Source organism: Haliotis cracherodii, unplaced genomic scaffold (assembly GCF_022045235.1).
Source record: "Haliotis cracherodii isolate W230 unplaced genomic scaffold, xgHalCrac1.p SCAF_11, whole genome shotgun sequence".
Classification (NCBI taxonomy): Eukaryota; Metazoa; Mollusca; class Gastropoda; order Lepetellida; family Haliotidae; genus Haliotis; species Haliotis cracherodii.
The window spans coordinates 5,722,761-5,746,720 of record NW_027266266.1 but is presented as its reverse complement, the minus strand read 5'-3'; the positions used below and the strand labels follow the sequence as shown (position 1 = coordinate 5,746,720).

General features: G+C 41.5%; 1 protein-coding gene across 1 annotated transcript; it reads left to right on the top strand.

Moving 5' to 3' along the window:
• Positions 1 to 1,640: 1,640 nt before the first annotated feature.
• LOC139455292 (clathrin heavy chain 1-like) lies at positions 1,641 to 23,663 on the top strand. Its single transcript, XM_071236843.1, has 9 exons — positions 1,641 to 1,780; positions 17,387 to 17,503; positions 18,630 to 18,732; positions 19,053 to 19,205; positions 19,377 to 19,495; positions 19,605 to 19,769; positions 19,946 to 20,062; positions 20,264 to 20,437; positions 22,641 to 23,663. The coding sequence occupies exons 1-9, from the start codon at positions 1,724 to 1,726 to the stop codon at positions 22,746 to 22,748; spliced, it is 1,113 nt and encodes a 370-aa protein (XP_071092944.1). The 5' UTR covers positions 1,641 to 1,723; the 3' UTR covers positions 22,749 to 23,663.
• Positions 23,664 to 23,960: the final 297 nt, after the last annotated feature.

Here is a 23,960-nt window from a genome sequence, read left to right as displayed (position 1 = left end):
TGAATCACCTACCTCACAATTTACCTCCCGAAGGCCCCGTATCGATACTTCATATATAGGTACAATGTATGAAGCGCATTTCTGGTGTCCATCATGATGTTACCTGGAATATTGCTAAAAGCGGCGTAAAAACCAACTCACTCACTCCATCATGAGCAGGAACCGCGACAGGTCACATGGAGCGGTCTAACTGTGTGTCATGCAACACTGCACATGTTGGTCCAACCATGAAAGATCTATATAACTACAAGGCAAAAGAGCATGCAGCAGTAAACTTTATTTAGATTTCCGATTCTCTCAATCACACTTGGGTATATTTATATTCCCAGTGATACATTCAATCGACATTTTAAGAATACGGAAACCGAATAATTTCAGTATAATGGGTTTATAACGTATATATGTAATAAAGTATATGTTGAGAACGAAAGTGTTGGTGAATGTCGGATTTCTTTTTGGCTGAGTGGGCTGGGGCTAACTGATGGTCAAACAAATTTTATTCAAACGCCGTTTGTTCCAATCCGACAAACGCACACTAAGGTTGTGAGACGTTTATTTCCGCCAATAGATTAGGAAAGTAATGCTTTGACACCCTGAAATATGTGGGGAAAAGTAGTAAGTGATGCGTACAGAACATAGTATCTTGTCATCAACGTCACAGAAGTAACTATCAGTTTCACATGACAAATAGGTTTTACTCTTATATTAGCTGTTACACAGAGTGTCACAACATACCCAGCATGACATCTGAAAATAAACATATACTTTTATAACAACGAGTAATACAGCTATACTACTTTACACACCTTATAACATTACTCTCGTTCATGACATACAGTATATTACACAGAACTAATCACATTAAACATAGCCTATTCTCAAATATAACACTTACACTCTTTTCTAATTCATGCCAGAATAAAGAGATAGAAAGGATATATATTATGAATTACAAAAGCTTACAATTAATCAGCATAGTTTACCACGTGTGTTTTTTTAAATAGATTATACCTGATTAAAATAATTTTAAACACTGTTAGTTTACTTTAATATTACAGGTTTAATAAACTGCAACATTTAATTGCAATACCACGTAAAAAGATGGTAATTGTTATCCTACCCTGCTCGGCATTAAGGGGCTAAAACAAGGACTGGTCGGCTCGGAGTCAGTTTACTGTGTCTGAGTGGGGTATTCATGTTAAACTGCGGCATGATATATCTCAGTGGGCTAGCGACCCGTGAAGATCCGGGGTAGAAAAGATCTTCAGCAACCCATGCTTGCCGTAAAAGGCGACTATGCTTGTAGTAAAAGGCGACTAACGGGATCGGGTGGTCAGGCTCGCTGACTTGGTTGATGCATGTCATCGGTCCCAATTGCGTGGATCGATGCTCATGATGTCAATCACTGGATTGTCTGGTCCAGACTCGATTATTTACAGACCGCCGTCATATAGCTGGAATATTGCTGAGTGCGGCGTTAAACAACAAACAAACCAAACCAAATCAGGTTACATCACATAACCCTCAGTCTGTTTATTTCCTCGCTCAACATTAATACATCGGTTGAACTCATACACAAGTAGTTTTAGGATACTAGCATCCGTGTTGACATTGTAAATTGTACTTCCGGTCTGGTTGCAATTGACATTTTGTTGATATAGGAAAAGAGGCAAAAGCAACCCTACAAGGATTAACATGGATGTTGTAGACGACAGCAGCTAAAATGAGCATTGATACACAGGAGCGAGGTCCCCCCATCACCATCAATGAACTAGTGCAGGTAGGCAGACAGAGTATGCTGATATCTTAGATGGATGATGATGGAGATGTTTTGATTTTGCATTACGATCTATTTTAAAGGGTGCGTCCTCGACAGTCAGTCAGTGTATGGTGACGTTTGTCAGTTTGTTATGTCGGTGTAATATGGACGGTATATTATCCAGTGTCTTTTCGTGTAAACATGATTTTAAATGTAATTTGTATTTCTTCTTGCAGTATCATCCTAACTATTCTAAGAGTATCGTATCAGAAATAGATCCCAAGGGCTAAGGATAGAGTTTGGGGAACTATCCTAACACCACGACATTTGGATGTGTTCTGCGCCAATTTAATATAACCTAATAAACTATTCCTGTGCATAATAATGAAAAATAATGAATCGGAAAAAAAATGATGTGTTACTGTATTAGTTCCCATTTATCATCATTTTAGCCACTTGAATTACGAAAAACACGAAATATAAAAGATATTGACAATAAAAGTGCTTTCATAAACTAGTGCTTGCTATTAAATGCGCTGCCGCAAGCTGTGTTCAGTAAACAAATATTCAAAACTCTTGACATCACTGGGAGTATACAATGCCATTGCGTGTAGAGATGATGGATCACTGGGAGGAGGTTATCCACACTTTATGACCAATGATGTCACAGGGCATTGTTTTGCCAGTGTGGCTGGCACCAAAGTACTACAAATTACATCATAGGGTATTGTCATGTTTCAAAAGTTTGTGGTACTGTATCCTAAAGGTGATCCTAACATCAATCTTGCAAACAGGGTTTTACCTGAAGCAGTTATTGCGCCTATGCTATATGCAAGGAAGTTGAGATAGGAAGCAAATAAGATACAAGATACCCAAAATTTTATTTGATGTCAGTTATTACAGGTAAAAGTATGATAATTAGCTCTTGAGAGCGATATATTCCCCAGTGAAAATCCAGGTAGATTACTTCAGCCACCTATGTTTACTGTAAGTAGCGAATATGCTTGTTGTAAGAGGCAACTGACATGATGGGGTGGTCAGACTCTTTGACTTGTTTGATGAATGTCATCGTATCCCAATTGTGTAAATCGATGCTCATGATGTCAATCCCTGGATTGTCTGGTCCAGACTCGATTATTTGCAGACCACCGCCATATTCCTGGAATATTGCTGAGTGTGGCTTTTAACAACAAACAAAAACTAACTTTAGAGCTATTTGTCTGACAAAATAGGTTAAGTGAAAAAATGTAAAATAACGTCACTGATGTACTTTGCGTATATGGGAAGCTAAAACATATTTACAGTGAAGTAGTGAAAGGAAATAGAAGATCCATCTATCATAATCATAATCCATAATCATTTATCATACCGACATATAGAGCATTTTTATATGGGGTCTGACCAGAAGTCTGCAGAAATCTCAATATAATTCAACTTTACGACCATTATTTCGGCAGGCAACTCCAGTCCTTTATGCAGAGCTCCAGATAACTTTTTAAGCAATTGAGTTTTACTCTAGGGTTTCTATTTTAATTGGGTTATTACATTTTTCATTGGGTAATCAATATCTTGTCACTTATCTATTCATCACTTTATTGGGGTTTTCCAATATTAGTGAACATTTTAAAATTAAAAAAAAAAAGAAATAATGTTTTAGATGTATATAACGGTTCTAAGTACATGAAGTATATAGGCTTGATTCGGAAAGTAAAGTACAGTAAACAATGTTTATAACGAACACGCTGATATTGAACTGACCGATATGACAAACCTATATTTTAGTCCAGACCATTTGTTGCATATATGCTGAATATATGCTTATCACAAAGTACAATTATTACAAACTACAATTATCATGATTAGTGGTCCCTTTGAGTTCATTATAACCATAGATTACTGTAGCTTGTATTGTGTTTCGGAAATTAGCTCCTTTCTACACATGCTGGAAAAAGCTTCATTGGGTATTTACGCATCGTGTTTTTATACATTTGAATTTTTCATTTAATGCAAGTTAATGGAAAGTAATTGGGGTTTGAATAATTTTTTTTTGGTGTGGGGGGGTATTTTAAGCAAATACCGCAGATACACTGCTTATCTCTAACCATGTTTATGGCCTCATGAACAAATGAATTTAGGCCAAACTAAGAAGTTGTTGAGGCAACACAACATTCTCCAGAGTCGGCCTATGCATGCATGTTTCCTTCAAATGAGATTTAACTGATATTCCTTAACCATGTTAACAGAAATAGATTTTGGCAAATCCATGCCAGATTTTCTTCACTCAAACACCAAGCATTGCTTTTGATTCCACCATGGAAGTCTCCATGTATGATAGAAGCATCACAAGTGCTTTATACTTCTGTGTTGTTGGTACAGCTCTTGATCATTTCATATCCTGGAATATTTGTGCTTCGGTATTTGTGCTTTGTGCTTTGTAACTCTCAGATCGTTCCGTTACCTGGGTTTGCTTATATAGCATTATATGGTATTGTTCTTAACAATTTTGCAGATATAGTTACGTAAAAAACGTCACAATAATTTCCTGAGCATGTTAAGATAATTGATTGGAGCCAAGTTCCGTGTTAAAATGTGTTACTAAAAGTATCCACTTCAACATACGCATGATAAGCATGATAGGCATGATAGGCACTGTCCCAGTTTTTGCTTATGGATAATGTTACTAATGCAGAGCTCAAGATAACTTTTTGAGCAATCAAGTTTTTATCTTAGGGTTTCTATTTTAATTGGGTTATTACATTTTTCATTGGGTAACCAATATTTTTTCGCTCATCTATTCATCTCTCTGTTGGGTTTTTCAAAAAATTAGTGAACATTTTAAGATTTAAAAAAAATTAAATAATGTTTATGATGTATGTAACTGTTCTAAATATATAGGCATGATTTGGAACGTAAATTAGCTCATAATTGTATCTCGGAAATTAGCTCCTTTGTACGCATGCGGAAACAGCTTCATTGGGTATTTACGTGAGCTGTTTTTATACATTTGAGTGTTCCATTTAATGCATGCGTTTCTGTTCGCAAGTTAATTGAAAGTTTTGAATATTATTTTTTTTGGGGGGAGGGTATTTTACGCAAATACGCTGCTTATCTGTAGCTCTGCTATTGTGTGAACCTGTTGGTGGATTCTCCAAAAGCTGTAACTGGCCAGGTCAACAATTATTGTCAGGTGTTAATGGAATTTCCTGTTCTAAAAACATATATTAATCAACCTGGTTAGGAAACAACCTAATGGATACATAACTACCAGGATATGAAATGACCTTTACTGTTTGTACCGTGGTCACCCAGGGACCCTTTTCATGCCAAGGACCCCTCGACAAATAAGTCCCTGTGACTCACAATGAGATAGACATTGGCCAGGTAAATCTGTGTTGTAATATCTTGCCAAGCAAACACAACTACTGTCCTGACATAGGGCTTAGTCATCATGACAATGGTTTTCATTTGAAAGATCATAGTGGTCATTTGGCCTTTATCATGTTTATGTTGAATCACAGTATCTTAACAAAGAAGCAAACTTCAACTGTGAACATTTTACATCTGACTTCAAAAGAACAAAAATACCATCTGATTTGTTTACAGGAGAAGGCGGTAAAGCATTGATAAGTGCTGCACTTGTTCCCAATCCCTTTGTCTTTTTGGACAATAATGTTTAATAATAATAATCAGTTACGTCAAAAACTTCAACAGTGTTAACACACAATTCTGAGTGTGACATGCCATATGCATCCATGTCTGAAATTCTCTGATTTTCGCTTGTCTTGGATTTTCCAGACAATCTGTGACTCACCATGCTCACTGACCATGTGTTCTGGAGTGAATTCTGAATTTGCCTCCCAATAGGTCAGCACAGAATGTTTAAGAACATAGAATTGTGTTTGACTCTCTGCCTGAACTACCTGCTATACCTGACACAGCCCAGTCGGTTATCAAGGGGCACTAATGCTAAAAGGTAAAGATCTAAGGGGTCCCAATTTTCCCAAGGCGAGGGAGTTAACTGACTTTAAAAGCCCAGTTTCCACCCTTGCTGAACAAGGCTGGAATTCCTGGGATCGAACAAAGCGCCGCCTGTGGCTATTACAAGTTATGTCCCTTCTATGACTCTCCTATGGACAAATCAGATTCCACCTCTCATATCACTTGCATTTTGCTCGATATCAAGATCTATATTGCGATAAAACAAGTCTTACATCGCGAAGTGCATCAAATAAAGTGAGCACCTTGATTAAAAACATGAAAAGATTTTGATTGGACTATGCATCGACTCATTAGTCCAGCCAAAATGTAACTCCATAATACCAGCCTAGTTCGGCAAGGTTGGAAAGTGGACTTTTATAGTCAGTTAACTCACTTGCCTTGGAAAGATGAGGGGTCCCAGGATTCAAAGACCATAGGAAGATACCTCAATGATCCCTTATTTTCGATCACCATACCATGTGTTTTGATACAACCATATTATACCCAGCACACCCATAAATTTATAAATTTTGAATTTACGTTCAAGAGGTCCTAGAGGTTTTTAGCTGATGTGTAAAGGCCACATTTTTTATATTTTATGTATCACAGATTGTTTCCAGCTTTTCCACACAAGGTCGATGAAATAATTAGAAAATAAATAGATATGTGAATCAGTTGTTTATTAAATGGCTGTGGAGTTAAAACTGCAGCTGGCTTCTTGAATCACTGATAGTGATGTAAACATAAAATAAAACATTTAGTATTGTATAAGAGAGTCGATATTACCATGATTAGAACTTATCATTATAAGGACTAGTGGACTAAAACTGTGAAATTGCTCACGTGATTTGATGCACTTCGCGAGGTAAGGCCCATTTACTACAATATAGATCTTGATTATCGATCAGATCGTGTTATCTGGGCGCTGCAATTATGTTTGGAGCAATTGCAAGAGATATGAGAGGTGGAATCTGATTGGTCAATAGGAGGGAAATTGAAGGGACATAACTCAAAATAGCTACTGTTCCAGCCCAGTTCGATGAGGGTGGAAACTGGACTTTTATAGTCAGTTAATGCTCTTGCCTCGGGAAGATGCACCAGCTTCAACCAGAGTCCGATGAAGGTAGTCGAGGAGACCTGATCAGAATTGGCCCCATCAGATTCACCCTACTCCACATTGGCAAGACTTCACATGAGATCAGCAGATTACTTAAGCAGCACGCAGGCACCGATATCGATACCATCTTCACTGCTCCACCTCCCTTTCTACCATCCTCCAAGCTAATGGAGGGGGCGGTCGGGTAGCCTAGTGGTTAAAGCGTTCGCTCATCACGCCGAAGACCCGGGTTCAATTCCCGACATGGGTACAATGTGTAAAGCCCATTTCTGGTGTCCCTCGCTGTGATATTGCTGGAATATTGCTAAAAGTGGCGTAAAACCATACTCACTCCAAGCTAATGGCTGTAGCCACCCACTGCCACCCTTTCCCCTTCCAACAATCATCCCCCAATAGGAGTGATCTATAAGATTAATTGTGACTGGGGACTTGTTGTTGTACTTTGGTGAAACCTCCCACCCAGTAGATGCCCACATCAAAGAACATAAGACCTCAACAGCCAGAGCAGAAAGCAAATCAGCCCTCTCGTACAACCAGCAAAAGTTCCGCAGCCATCACATCCAGTTTGACAAAGACCTCTCTACCATGGCTGCCAAACGTCAGGAATTCAAAAAAAGAAAACTTTCAGAAGCCACAGAAACCTACCTTCATAAACCTTTGATCAACAGAGATCAAGGGTATTACATCCCATCTGCCTTTTGAAGATCTAATTATGCTTATCAACCAATAGGCTCTTTTTCATTAGTAATAGTATCCTATCAGGTTGTTATAAGTTTTTAATCCTCACCAGATATCTGGCTTCATTACCTGTGTGCTATTTGTTATTCTTACTGCACATCTGGCTTCATCCAATTATCTGTGTGCAACGTGTTATCTGCTACCTCTTGCTAATGTAAATCTGCTACGTTTCACAACATATCCTGTATATGTAGGGGCGGTCGGGTAGCCTAGTGGTTAAATCGTTCGCTCATCACGCAAAAGACCTGGGTTCGATTCCCGACATGGTTACAATGTGTGAAGCCCATTTCTGGTGTCCACCGCCGTGATATTGCTGGAATATTGCTAAAAGCGGCGTAAAACCATACTCACTCACTCACTCCTGTATATGAACCTCTCATCACTTGGTTGTAGTCACTCTAGCTGGATAACGATGTAAGAATCTATGTCGAGACATCGCTGTATGCAATAAGCCTGAAGTTGTTATCAATAAAGATGTACATGTATGTTCTTTACTTACTCACGAACTTCTAGACTGCCAACCAAACAGTTACTTGGTACGGATCACTATCTACTTATCATCAATCAACACAAAAGATCCATGTTATCAATATACTCTTACTGTTGGCATGTTAATAGCTGTTCGTCATGTTCAGCGTTAGAAATTGGCACCAGTCCTATAGTCCTACCCAAACTGCCCAATAGTTAAGGTATCATAAGCACTAGAAGAAATTTATCATTTTTAAGGGTTTTGCCATATGTTATCATTATGAGGACTAGTGTTAGTTTCTACCCCTGATGTTGTGCGAGTTGGATTATTTTGACATGCAAAATTGTTAAATTTCATAATTATTACTTTTATTGAAACGATACAACCTTAAAATATGAATTGGATTATGGATAGACGTTTGGTGTATCATCTCATGATGATAAACAGCTGAAAGGATTGGTAAATATGAACACTATGAGTAAGCATGATAATCTATTAATGATATTTTCATGATTTTAGAAGCTAAATGCAGAATGAAATCAAAATCAAGTTCATGTTTATTCCTTTTTACAAAGTCATGTTATTTAAAAAGTGGCATAATCAAAGTTCAAAATCCCGTACTGCATACCACTGAAGATCCAGGTTAGAATGGATCTTCAGCAATCCATGCTTAAAAGGTGACTATGCTTGTCGTAAGAGGCCACTAACAGGATCAAGTGGGCCAACTTGCTGTCTTGGTTGGTGCATGTCATCGATCCCAATTGTGTAGATCGATGGTCATGATGTCAGTCACTGGATTGTCTGGTCCAGACTTGATTATTTACAGACCGCCGTCATATAGCTGGAATATTGCTGAGTGCGGCGTTAAACAACAAACAAACAAAAACTGCATGAAAAATCATTTTTACCAAATGCAACCATGACCAAAATTAGTGCCAACTAGAGTCAGTTACTATAGACATCATTTTGTTAACCTAGAAAAGGCCGAGAAGCAGGTGCTTGTGGGTATTGTGCTTGATTCTAGGACTACACATTGCAAGTCGTGACCTCCATGTGTTTGTCATTAATTTCGCTATTTTCTAGATCAGGTCGTGTTGGAGTTTTGCCATGTTTCTGTGCATTTCCAATTTCTTCACTTGAGCATGTTGAGCTTCTCAATTATTTATTTAAATTTTAATCAATGTCTCGTTGGAAGACCTCCAAGATCAATGAAATGACTTGTCTGAAATAACCTTTACTTCCAACAGCTAGTCTGAGGCTCTAAGTGCAAGCGGGGGCACGGGTGGCCCAGTCGTCTAAGGCGCCGCGATTCGCTGTGCAGAGTTGCGTCCCTAGGGCATGCCAGAAACCTATGATTGTGGGTTCGAATCCCGGTTCGCCCCGATTATGTTTCTAGGTTTGTCAGCACCATACCCGCGCTCGTGGGTTTCACCGAAGTTGTAAACATCTGAGACTTGCATCACTTCGGGCTTTCCTCCCACACTAAGCTGACACGCCGTGATGTAACTGTAATACTGTTAAAAGCGGCGTTAAACCCAACTCACTCACTCTAAGTGCAAGCAGCCATCTTGAAAGTTACAGGCACCCACATGTAGACCATGGAGTTGATAACAAACAAGTTATCATTTTTCTTCTGATGTTTTTACTTTCAAGTCAGTAACCAATCAGACGCATGCTTTGGAAGTCCATAAACACAGAAGCTGATCCCCAGGCCATGTTAACACGATTCGGAATGAAATTCACTTAAGAATTGCGTTAATCAAATGTTTATTAATACAATAAGACCACACTATTGTACACTGACTGTCGAATTGAATACAATAATGAGTGCTTACAGTTTCTACTTGATAGTTGGTCACTTCAGAATATATTTCACCTATCCCGACCAAAATGTTACTTGTCACAGGATTGCGGGCAGGCAGCTATTTCAGAGTCACGTCATGTTACCATGGTTTGATTGGTCAGTTGCTTTGGTTTAACCGTGCAGTAACAACATTTTGTCTTTTGTTTTTTTTGTCTGTTTGTTTTTGTTTAATGCTGCACTGACCAATCTTACAGCTATGTGACAGCATTCTGTAAATAAACAAGTCTAGACCAGACAATTCAGTGATTGACATCATGAGCATCGATTTATGTAATTGGGATAAGATGACATGCATCAGCCAAGTCAGCCAGCCTGACCATCCAATCCCGTTAGTTGCCTCTTACGGCAAGCCTGGGTTGCTGAAGACCTATTCTAACCTGCATCTTCACGGCATGCCAGTATGTACATGATGTACAGGTTGTAACATAAATACTTGTCTACCATGTTCTACAGTACCGACATGTACTTCTTGAAACTCGTACACATCAACAATCTGTGTTGATGTCTGTAGTTTCTCACCAACATTGAGTGCAATATATTTATTATTTTGTAAGTAACTACATTATAACCATGGTAACTGTATCCAAACAAATCAGGTGAGCTGAGGTGGGTGCAGGCGTGAGCTTGTACTAGCCCAGACTAATGTTGATTTTTATATTGCTAGCCGCTGAGATACCATGCCACAGTTTTAAAATGAATACCCCACTCAAACACAGTATACTGACTCTGAGCTGACCAGTCCTTGTTTTGGCCCCTTCATGCCAAGCCCCAGGCAAGATTAAGACAAGTACCATCTTTTAACGTCTTTCGGTATGATGTGGCTGGGGATCAAACCCCGGACCTTCCACTCTCCGGGCAGACGCTCTACTCCTAGACCGCGGAGGCAGTCCTATACAAGTCAAAGCAAAATATTAAAAAGTATGTCAGCTGAAACATGTTAGACAAGTTTAGACAACAAACAAAACATAACCCTCTGATTGACAGGCTTTGCGTTTTTGTTAAGATGTTTGTCAGCACCATACCAATGCTTGTGGGGTTCACCAACGTGGTAAACAGCTGAGACCTGCATCATTCAGACTTGCAAAAGTCTAAAAGGCAATACATATTAGTTTAATTTTTAATTTCTAGATGATATAAATAATAAGAACAAGTTGTCCCTCTAAAAGGCCGATGTACTGTCCACTTATCGAAACCTTCCTATACTGTACATCCATGGACTTATCACAGTACAGCCTTGAAGCAAGGCTACATTCAGATCTGCATCACTTTGGGCTCTCCTCCATCTTCTAGTTAATATGCAGTGTTATAACTGGAATACTGTTGAAAGCGGCGTTGGCACTCACTCACTCACTCACTCACTCACAAGCCACGCCACGCCACTCCAGTTCACTCCTGTCCACTCCACTCCACTCCACTCCACTCACTCCACTCCACTCCTGCCCTGTCCTGTCCACTCCACTCCACTCCACTCCACTCCACTCCATTCCACTCCACTCCTGTCCACTCCACTCCTGTTCTCTCCGCTCCACTCCACTCCTCTCTGCTCCTCTCCACTCCTCTCTGCTCCTCTCCACTCCTGTCCACTCCACTCCACTCCACTCCTCTCCACTCCTGTCCACTCCACTTTACTCCACTCCACTCCTGTCCACTCCACCCCTGTCCACGCCACTCCTGTCCACTCCACTCCACTCCACTCCTGTCCACTCCACCCCTGTCCACGCCACTCCTGTCCACTCCACTCCACTCCACTCCTCTCCACTCCTGTCCACTCCACTCCACTCCACTCCTGTCCACTCCACCCCTGTCCACGCCACTCCTGTCCACTCCACTCCACTCCACTCCACTCCACTCCACTCCATTCCACCCCACTCCACTCCTGTCCACTCCACTCCTGTTCTCTCCGCTCCACTCCACTCCTCTCTGCTCCTCTCCACTCCTCTCCACTCCTCTCTGCTCCTCTCCACTCCTGTCCACTCCACTCCACTCCACTCCACTCCACTCCACTCCACTCCACTCCACTCCACTCCACTCCACTCCACTCCTCTCCACTCCTGTCCACTCCACTCCTGTCCACTCCACCCCTGTCCACGCCACTCCTGTCCACTCCACTCCACTCCACTCCACTCCACTCCACTCCACTCCACTCCACTCCACTCCACTTGTTGATAAGCATAAGTGAGGTAGAATTGGGTTTAACAATGCTTTCAAGTTTAGTGTGTAGATGTTGTCACACCATATTATAAAATAGCTTTATACATCAGTTACATATTTGGAGATTTTCTTTAACTCAGTTCTGTGGATTTATAAACTAAACCAAGTGTAGTCTTATGCATTCCCAAGTGCTCAAGTTTGATTGCCAGTGTTAAACAGGGATAAGAGAGGCCTAATTCAATAACCCCAACCTGTTCACCTGATGGTAGTGATCAGAGACCCAGCAGACCCGGCACACACCTAGCCCTCCTGCCTGGTAGAGGCATAACACTGGCTGTAGTGGAGGAATACCAGGCAGTTGGCACAGGCAGCACTCTTATCTTCAGCATCACTACATACTCCTAACTTTTATACTTAAGCTGATGTGGTAAGTGGTTAATGGCAGTTGCCATGGCAACTGGTGATATATGGAAATTCTGTTTCTGGCATTAAGGAGTTAGCTCCTTGACCTGGGAACCACCTGTGTCATTGGGTGTGGGGTGTGGGTGTGTGTGTGTGTGTGGGGGGGGGGATGTGTGTGTGTAGGGGGGGAGGTCACAGACAGCAGTTTTAAAGACCTGTGTACTTCGGCGTACATCGGATTCTTTATGGTCATGTTATTGCTTTCCAAGTATTGTTTTTGACATGTTGAAATATAAATATATTTGTGTTTATTTAATTTTAATATTTTCAGCATAAAGATCAGATAGATGTATGGGTTTGTTCATTTATCAGGGAAAATGCAAATTCTGTTTAAAATACAGCATATATTTCTTGTTAACTATTTTCCCAGTAATCATGGTAATAGGGCATGTAATTGCTTTTGTGAACGATACAGTGCACATGTTGCAAGGGCTATATATCAACTTATCATTTTACACATGTTGAATGTTTTCGGGTAGTTCATCAGGTTTAATTTGTTTTTGTTTGTAATCCATCATAGCTTGTCATAGATGGTTGGTAAAATTAAAACAAATTTAGTTTGATTTGATTTTCTTATCATTTCTTTCAAACATGAAATGTAGAGGTCCAGCGTCCGTCACAATGCCATGTTCTGTACAGTGTTCATGGTGTTTAAGGAGCTAACTGTACTGGGTATTGGGTGGTCACAAGGGAGGTCTCTCTCTGAATGTGTAGGCAGGATAGTTGATTGTTTACAGGCCAATCTCATTAAAATCAGATCTTAGTTTTCGCTACCGCTAAACAAAGATCTAAGGACATCCCATTATGGGTCACGTCAGAACGACCTTTTGCGAATTCTGACCGACCAATGAAATGACTGACAAGACATCGACATTAGCCAATCATAAGGCAGCGTTCTTGAGCTTTACAACACTAGTTTCAAACTGGCGACTACGCTTCGAAACATATTTTGACGTATTCTCGATTATAAAAATTAAAACTGATAAAAAGAACATCCTGGATGGCCTAGATTGTATAGATATAATCATAAAACCTGTGACTGTCGTTCGGAATACCCCGTGTTAAATATTTCGTGGTACACATTCCGACAGTCACTTTCATGATCTGGTAAGGGACGCTCTGATTGGTTGGATGAAAGGTCGTTCTGACGTGACCCTTAATGGGATGTCCTCAGATCTTTGTTTAGCGATAGCAAGAACGAAGATCTGATTTTAATGAGGTTGTTTACAGGCCACCATGTTCTGTGTACTGCTGGCTAGTGTGTAAACAAAGCATGCAAGGAAGGGTGTGACAGTGACCTGTTAAGCCGGCTGGAATGTGTTGGATGCAGTCAGCACTGTCACAGTGCATCCTGATGGCTGAAAAGGTATGCCAATATTTTTCCTTGAATGTCAACATGGTCAAGAATGTTGCCATCGAAACAACCACCCTGCATCAGTTCAATCAATATGTTTGAAGAAAGTCAGCAATGACTTGTTCAAGGTCAGCAGTTTTGTTTGTCCAGTTGCTATAGCCAGCACACGCCTTCCAGCGATAGTAACTATAATTTTTAGCAAAACCCCTTAAAATGGCAAGGCAGCATTAGAAATTGGCACTAGTCCTATAGTCCTTGCCAAACTGCCCAATAGTTTAGGTATCATAAGGACTAGTACAAATTTGCCCTGTTTAAGGGTTTTGCTATATGTTATCATTATAAGGACCAGTGGTCTAAAACTGTTAGTTTCTACCGCTGCCAGGACTGTAGGACGATTGCCAATTTCTAACGCAGCCTTCCTAGTGAACATGTACAAAGGGATATACATGGCTGCTCGTCCGCTAGTCAAGGATTATTGAAGACTAATGGGACTAGTTGTTTTCTCACAATATCTACAGGTGTAGTTATTTTACATAAAGGACTATCTGGATGACCGACACAGTCTACCATTGTGTACATTAAACAGCAATGAAACAAAACCTCTGGCAAAGTCTGGCAAAGTCTGGCATATTGGTCCATGTCTGGGACCTGCGTTGTGCACTCCAAGAGCTGCCGGGATAATCAATAAATTGAATTCCATTATGCTTCTGGATGTTTTGCAGAACATGCACCAAGTACCGTGACATGCTTGGTTTACCAGGGCGACATGTTGGCATTGTGATGCACCAAGACTGTCGGCCATGGGGCAGGGTTCAATAGCTCTGTGAGGTGGAGATTGGTTGCTGGTTTTGGTGCATTGACTACAGTAGAATCTAATTGTGGAGCTGTTCATGGAAAAATTGTTTACACAATAAAACGTTGATATTTTTTGCTTAATCAGATCTGTGTTATTGATTGGAAGCAGTTGTTCAACAAATACAGAAAACTTGCACTGACAGCTATTTGATGATAACAGTTCAATAACAGTGCATAGTAAGCATGGTAAAATTGTCTTCATTTTGTATTCAGGACAAATTACCTAACTTTTTTTTAGTGCTTTATGTTTGAATCCTTGAATAATATCACATATATAAACTCTCAGCTGAAAGAAAAGCAAACCATAGAAACATACAGAGAAGTATGTAGGTTAAGAAGAGATGCTTCCGTGTGCCGCTTTACGAGAGAAACGCTGTGCATGCATTAGCTGTAACATGTGTAAGAGCTTTCACGTTGTATCAGTTTAGAACCGTCATAAATAGTATGATTAGCTCCGTCGTGTTGTTCCTTGTGTTGAATTATCATATTTATTTTCAGTACATTTCTTAGTTTCAAAATGTCTGCTTTGTAATCATGGTAATGGCGATGAACGTGATGAAGCTGTACATATGTGTTGGTGAATGCGTGTCCATCTACGTGGCCTGTTTGTATTTAACACCTTGTTGTCACCCTCTCACTCTATAACATGTCTAGTAGGAATCATAAAGATGCAGAATTTCATTTCTCTGAAAGATGTGAAAGATGAGGAGAACAAGTTTATGTAGCACATTCATTCCTTCAGGACATCCTGAACTTGTCCAGCGAACAATGTTTTATTTTCCTCTAGTATGTTTTTGTAAAATTACGTTTTTTTGTATGCACTCCAGCCTACCTCAACTCCTTCTTTTATACACAACCACCACCACCAAACATATATTTATTTATGTATTAGCTTATTCCCTTTCCCAACCAACTTTGGCATCGGTCCCGCCATTTCTTGTTCCCTGTCTGTAAATCTGACAAGCAAGCCACTGGCTTCTAACATGTCTAATGTCAACATAACCTGAAGTTGTTCTGTATTTTCACCTGGCATTCATTGGCACTTTTCTCCATCTCCTCACAATGGCAACCTGGTCATGCTTACCTTCCCAAAATAACATGGCTTACACAGATCAGTCTTACTGTTTTCTCCCAATAACATCAATGATCACACATCAATGATCACACACCAATGATCACACACCAATGATCACACACCAATGATCACACATCAATGATCACACATCAATGATCACACACCAATGATCACACATCAATGATCACACATCAATGATCACACATCAATTATCAAGCATCAATGATCACACATCAATGATCACACACCAATGATCACACATCAATGATCACACATCAATTATCAAGCATCAATGATCACACATCAATTATCAAGGATCACACATCAATGATCACTCATCAATGATCACACATCAATGATCACACATCAATTATCAAGCATGAATGATCACTCATCAATGATCACTCACCAATGACAACACATCAATGACAACACATCAATGATCACACATCAATGATCACACATCAATTATCAAGCATCAATGATCACACATCAATGATCACACACCAATGATCACACATCAATTATCAAGCATCAATGATCACACATCAATTATCAAGGATCAATGATCACACATCAATGATCACTCATCAATGATCACACATCAATGATCACACACCAATGATCACACATCAATGATCACACATCAATGATCACACATCAATTATCAAGCATCAATGATCACACATCAATGATCACACACCAATGATCACACATCAATTATCAAGCATCAATGATCACACATCAATTATCAAGGATCAATGATCACACATCAATGATCACTCATCAATGATCACACATCAATGATCACACATCAATGATCACACATCAATTATCAAGGATCAATGATCACACATCAATGATCACTCATCAATGATCACACATCAATGATCACACATCAATGATCACACATCAATGATCACACACCAATGATCACACATCAATGATCACACATCAATTATCAAGCATGAATGATCACTCATCAATGATCACTCATCAATGATCACACATCAATGACAACACATCAATGACCACTCATCAATGGCGGTAGATTGTCTACAACATACTGTACTACATTTCCGACATGCTACATTTGGTTTTCAAAACGTGGTGTGTGGCTCAGACTATGGATATCCTATTATTGACCCTGGCACACTGGACTACATATCAAATATTAACTACACAGGTGGTATAGCATTACCTCCCTTCCAGTGTTTAAGCTAAGCTGAACAGTTAATTTGATTGGCTAGACATTATCCAATCATGACACGATGTATTTTTGCAGTATGGCGGACAAGATGGTTGGGCTAAACACCTGGCCATCCTGTCTATGAGAAAGATGGCGTACAAATATGAGCCCATGCAAGTATCGTGAGCTATGTATCTTTTCGGATCGCACAGTTGGTCTAGCGTCCCAGCTCTGCTATTTAGCATGTTTAGGATTTACTGACCTTGTTAGCCCAACACAATGCTGTTGTCATCTTAACTCAACATGGCGTGGCGTGATGGCGTTGATGTGGTGTATGTTGAATGTCCCCCTGATGTGGTTGTGTTGTGATTTCAGTTGGCACACATCGGGATCCCCCCTGAGCAGGTGACATGGAACCGGGTCACAATGACCTCGGACCGCTGGATCTCCGTCCGACACGGAAGCCGCGAGGAGATCAGCAAACCAGCCATGGTAGGTCCAGTGAGTGACTGAGTGAGTGAGTGAGTGGGTTGGTGAGTGAGTGAGTGAGTGAGTTGGGTTTAACGCTGCTTTTAACAGTATTCCAGTCATATCGCAGAGTGCCCAAGGGACGCAACTCTGCACAGCAAATCATGGCGCCTTAGACGACTGGGCCACCCTTGGCCCCGGTAGGTCTGGTGATGCCCAAGGAACAGTCGACTCAACCATTATCATGTAGTCATTATCATGATTACTCTGTGCAGATGATCAAGCATTTTCAATGATTAATTGATTGATTGATTATATTGAGCTGATGATTGGTTACCCTGAACTGATCATCAAGCACTGTCAACGATTGGTTACCCTGGACAGATGGTCAAGCACCACTGTCAATGATTGCTTGATTGCCCTGAACTGATGGTCAAGCACTGTCAGTGATTGATTATCTTGTACTAATTTGTTCTGTGGCCACCCTCGGACTCCCCTGTAAAGACCAGTGAATATCCGGGGCAGAATAGGTCTTCAGTCGTCTTCAGCGACTGACTGGATCGGGTGGTCAGGTTCCCTGACCTGGTTGATGCATGTCATCGTATCCCAATTGCGTAGATCGATGTTCAATGTCAATCACCAGATTGTCTGGTCCAGACCCGATTATTTACAGACTGCCATCATATAGCTGGAATATTGCTGAGTGCGGTGTTAAACATCAAACCAACAAACCCATGTAAGTACTTCTAAGGTATAAACTTGCTGACCTGTGACAGCGGCACAGTGTGCATGTGAGATATATGTGAAGCAGTGCTGTCATTGTGAGACCGTTGTTTCATGTTGAGTACTTGTTGTTTTAGCCCCGTGAAGATCCGGGATAGAATAGGTCTTCAATACCCATACTTGCCGTAAAAGGTGACTATGCTTGTCGTAAAAGTCGACTGACTGGATCGGGTGGTCAGGCTCACTGACTTGGTTGATGCATGTCATCGATCCCAATTGCGTGGATTGATGCTCATGATTATTAATCACTGGATTGTCTGGTCCAGACTCGATTATTTACAGACCGCCGTCATATAGCTGGAATATTGCTGAGTGCGGCGTTAAACAACAAACCAACCAAACCAACTTGTTGTTTTATATCCACCAGGTGACAGTCCTGAACCCTAAAGATGGCTCCATTTCGTACGCTGGACAGACAAGTGCTGACTCCGTCCTCATGAACCCAAGTCAGCCCATCATAGCACTGAAAGGTACTGCAAGCACTCACAAGCTGGTCGGTCACGTTCTAGCAATCTCTATGTACATCATGGGTAGAAAACAACCATAGAGCTTCAAGGAATTGTGGATTGTATGTCCAGAGTAGTCTACTGTTGTTGGCTCCAGACTCTCAATGCTCTTGGCAAGGGACTTTCAATTTTGATTTTGTGGACAACATTTTTTGCATTTATGACTCCAAGTAAACAGGATCGATTGTCAGACTTGGCGACTTTGGTTTGGTTTTTGATTGGTGTCCGAATCTGATGAGAAATATCTCAGGAAGTGGTTCAATGTTGTCATTTGTCTGTTTCAGCGGGACTAAGGTTTGAAGTGTTTAACCTTGACACGAAGGTAATGATGAGCAAGACGCGGCTGCACGAACCCATTATGTACTGGACGTGGCTCAACTCGGACGTCATTGGCATGGTAACCGACTCCGCAGTGTACCACTGGGACCTCTGGCAAGGTGGGCAGGGTAGCTACAAGTCTGGCTCCCAGACCGTAGAGAATAATAAGGGAATCTAACTCAAGTCAACTTGCCTCAGGGTAAATTATCTTTGTTCTAGGCAACATTTGGGTTTGACTATTCTATATGTTGCAGTGTTAATAATAATGTTGTAATAATGTAATATTCCAGCTGACAGTCCACCAGAGAAGATGTTTCTCCGACACACCCGTCTGATGTTTAGCGAGATCGTCAGCTACAAAGCCGACCCTGGGCTGAAATGGCTGGCTCTTACAGGACTTATTCCTGAGGTAAATACACGTCACTCTTTGGGTGTGCTCTGTCCCTTGGTTACAGGTAGAAACAAACCTTCCACCGGCGTATGCAGTCCAGTTACTTAGTTTGTTTGCTCTGTGACAGGACGAGAAGATCACAGGGGTGACACAGCTGTACAACGTGGACGAGGACATTACGCAGTGTATCAACGCTCACACGGTCTGCTTCACAAGATACAAGTTTGATGAGAATCCCTCGTCGTCCACAGCACTGTGTGTTGGATCCCGGGATGTCCAGGATAACGGCAAGGTATAGTTGATGATGATGATGATGATGGTGAGGTTGCTGGTGCTGATGATGAAGATGATGGATGACGGGGTTGTGGTGATGGTGGTGAGCTTCATGTGGGATAATATTGATGCTATTGATATTGGTCAGTAATATACACATTCTGACAGATATATTCATTCTTGCTTCCCACACAGGTGTATGTGATAGAGCTGGGACCATACAAGACGGGGAATTTCGCACCGAGGAACGTGTACCACCATGTCCAGTACCTTGACGATTACGACCGATATGACTTCCCCGTCTCGTTACAGGTAAATATTAACTTCCCCATCTCGTTACAGGTAAATATTAACCTCCACATCTGATTACAGGTAAACATATTACTTCCCCATCTCATTACAAGTAAACATATTCCCTAATCTGTGACAGGTAAGTGTGTCTAGTTCTACAGGGATGTAACTTCCTGAAAGATCTTCACTTGACCAAATCCAGCATGTGTGTTTCTGTGGCAGGTGTCCAGCAAGTACGGGCTGCTGTTTATGATCACCAAGTACGGCTACCTGTATCTGTGTGACATGGAGACGGCCAGCTGTCTGTGCTGCACCCGAGTCTCCACGGACATCATTTTCGCGTCGGCTCTTAACAATGAGACACAAGGCATTCTGGGAGTGACCAGGGGTGGACAGGTAGGCAGATAGTTAACGAACTGGAATATCTTCAGCTATACCTGATATGTTTCTGGCTTCCTTTGCAAATCGGGGGGCACGGATGGCCCAGTCGTCTAAGGCGCCGCGATTCGCTGTGCAGAGTTGCGTCCCTTGGGCACGCCAGAAACCTGTGATTGTAGGTTCCAATCCCGGTTCGCCCCGATTATGTTTCTAGGTTTGTCAGCACCATACCCGTGCTCGTGGGTTTCTCCGAAATGGTAAATGTCTGAGACCTGCATCACTTCGGGCTTTCCTTCCACATTAAGCTGACACGCCGTGATATAACTGGAATAATGTTAAAAGCGGCGTTAAATCCAACTCACTCACTCACTCACCTTTGCAAATCTTACTTACAAAGTGTTTCTGTGGCAGGCAAAGTTGACTCTGGGATTAAGAGATCCAGGCCTATATATGTTGATAATTGTTGCTTTAATTTCTCCTTAACATACCTGATATAGAAAGCCATGTTATTTCCAAGGGGCACAGATGGCCAGTAATCTATGTGGTCCAATTTGCCACAATAATTTGCTGTGCAGAGTTGTGACCCTTCACTGCCACAAAGGTCATCAGCTGGGATCACGGTTTAGCACTGATTATGATACCTGGTCTGTCAGCACCGTAACCCTCACCTGAGCATGAATACTGGGGTCTGTGTATGGGCCCCCAGCACCCCATGGCTGGCTGTAAGAGGCATCTGAGGCTGACTCTGGGTTGAAAGAAAGGGATCAGTTACTGTTGCTTCCCTTTCCACAGGGTCCAACTTGTAAGACCTGGTTGTCAGGCTCTGTGACTTGGCTTACTGATTCCATTGATCATTGCACATGGTTTTATTCACTTGTTTGCATGGTCAAAACTGTACTGTACATCCATACTGTTAAAAGCGGTTTTAGTCCCACTCACTAACTCACTCACTCATTCACGCATACACACCTTCACTCACTCACTCACTCACTTACTCACGCATACACACCTCCACTCACTCACTAATTCCCACTCACTCACTCGATCATTCACGCATACACACCTTCACTCACTCACTAATTCCCACTCACTCACTCACTCATTCACGCATACACACCTTCACTCACTCACTCACTCACTCACTTACTCACGCATACACACCTTCACTCACTCACTCACTCACTCGATCATTCACGCATACACACCTTCACTCACTCACTAATTCCCACTCACTCACTCACTCATTCACGCATACACACCTTCACTCACTCACTCACTCACTCACTCACTCACCCACCCATCCACTCACTCACTCACTCACTCACTCACTCACTAATGCACACTCACTCACCCTCTCACATTCACTCACTCACACATATACTAACGCACGTCCTCACTCACTCACACACATACTAATGCACCTTCACTCACTCACTCACTCACACACTCACATTCACTCACTCACACACATACTAACGCACACCCTCACTCGAACACATACTAATGCACACTCACTCACTCACACACTCACATTCACTGACTCACACACATACTAACGCACACCCTCACTCGAACACATACTAATGCACACTCACTCACTCACTCACACACTCACATTCACTGACTCACACACATACTATGCACCTTCACTCACTCACTCACTCACTCACATTCACTGACTCACACACATACTAACGCACACCCTCACTCACTCACACATATACTAATGCACACTCACTCAAACACATACTATGCACCTTCACTCACTCACTCACTCACTCACTCACTCACTCACACACATACTAACACACGTCCTCACTCACTCACACACATACTAACTCACACCCTCACTCTCACACGTAAACTAACAATTGCCCTCACTCATTCACATTCACTCTTTCTCTCACTCACTCACACACATACTAACTCACACCCTCACTCTCACACGCAAACTAACAATTGCCCTCATTCACATTCACTCTTTCTCTCACTCACTCACACACATACTAACTCACACCCTCACTCTCACATGCAAACTAACAATTGCCCTCACTCATTCACATTCACTCTTTCTCTCACTCACTCACACACATACTAACTCACACCCTCACTCTCACATGCAAACTAACAATTGCCCTCACTCATTCACATTCACTCTCTCTCTCACTCACTCACATTCACACACTCATGCACTCACTCATGCACTCACTCACTGTTGCAGGTTGTCACAATTGATCTGAAGAAAGATGGCTTCATCTCCTACCTACGAAACACAGCCAAGAAATCCTGTTCCGCAAAACGTCTCGAGAAAGCTATCTCAACACTGTAGCCGGTTAGCTGACCTCAGGTCATGTGATCACAGCTTAAAACAACAACAACCTCACCTTCACAGCTGCAATGTCGTCTACTACATCCGTGCACATTGATGTTGTCAGCAAGGACAAATGTTTCGGTCATCATGCAGCGTATTGAGTGCAGTTGGTGAAGATGACAAATAAATCTCTTTGTGAGCGAAGAACATGTAAACCGTGTGAAGCTCTACAGCAACTAGGTCTAGGAATGTGTTGCCATGGTTACAGCTGCTTGGTACAAAGTAAATCTAGTCCGAACACGATGTGATGAGCTGTTTTAGCGAGATTATCACAAAGTTCAACAATGGCCGCCAGAGTCAGGCCATGATTCTGGTCAGTGAAGGCTAGTCATTAGTCATGTTGATGTGATGCTTGGTACATCGAACTGTGAGAATGTTTGGATTCGTGCCCAGTCCTACAGACATGGGAAGAGGAGAGAGGAATCTGATGAAATATATGAACATAGCAGTTATGTGAAAAAGAAAATAATATTTTTTTAATCCAAGTTCAATAACTTTGGCCGAGTCAACTAACAGCATTGGTTGAGAAGTATGCATAGAGAGCATACAGTATTACTTTGAATAGGGCTGTGCACTTATATTGTGCTGGTGGTACAAGATGTCACTGTATCATACAAGGTACATGATACATATTACACATAATAACTTGATACTTTTCATGGTCAGACTTGCATCCCATCAAATACCAAACAAACCTTTTGTAAGTTACGCTAAACAGGTTTCTGAACTTTTGTACGTAACGACAGATTTTTAACGCTTTATTTTCATGATACCGTTATGTAGTGTGCTTCTACTGTATGCTTGTATCTTTTGTTGTTGCATCGTGGAAATAAGAATGATGCGGACATATTCAGAGAATAGCTAGGTCCTTCAGTCTGATCCAACACAAACAGTCTACCATATTCGACCCAATAAGTGCCCATGTCCCAATAAGCGCCACCCCCCCCCCCCCTTTTCCCGGATGCCCAGGTAAGATTTACTCACCTGTTTTTTACATACGGTCAAGAATCTTTAGTAGTCGGTTAATGAGGAGATGTTCACCAGTAAAACGTAAATAACAGTTTATCTCTAGCCCCCCAGCAACAAAAGAATATCGATATGGCTTACTGATGAATTTACGCCTTTGACTCAGAATTGGTCCCGATAAGCGCCCACCCCTTCTGTCTTTAT

What these genes read in the sequence shown, in the direction of transcription:
- LOC139455292 (XM_071236843.1), top strand. Translation starts at nt 1,724, where the DNA reads ATGAGCATTGATACACAGGAGCGAGGTCCCCCCATCACCATCAATGAA. An exon ending in GCCCATCATAGCACTGAAAG is followed by an intron (nt 18,733 to 19,052) that starts GTACTGCAAGCA and finishes TGTCTGTTTCAG; the next exon opens with CGGGACTAAGGTTTGAAGTG. An exon ending in ATGTCCAGGATAACGGCAAG is followed by an intron (nt 19,770 to 19,945) that starts GTATAGTTGATG and finishes CTTCCCACACAG; the next exon opens with GTGTATGTGATAGAGCTGGG.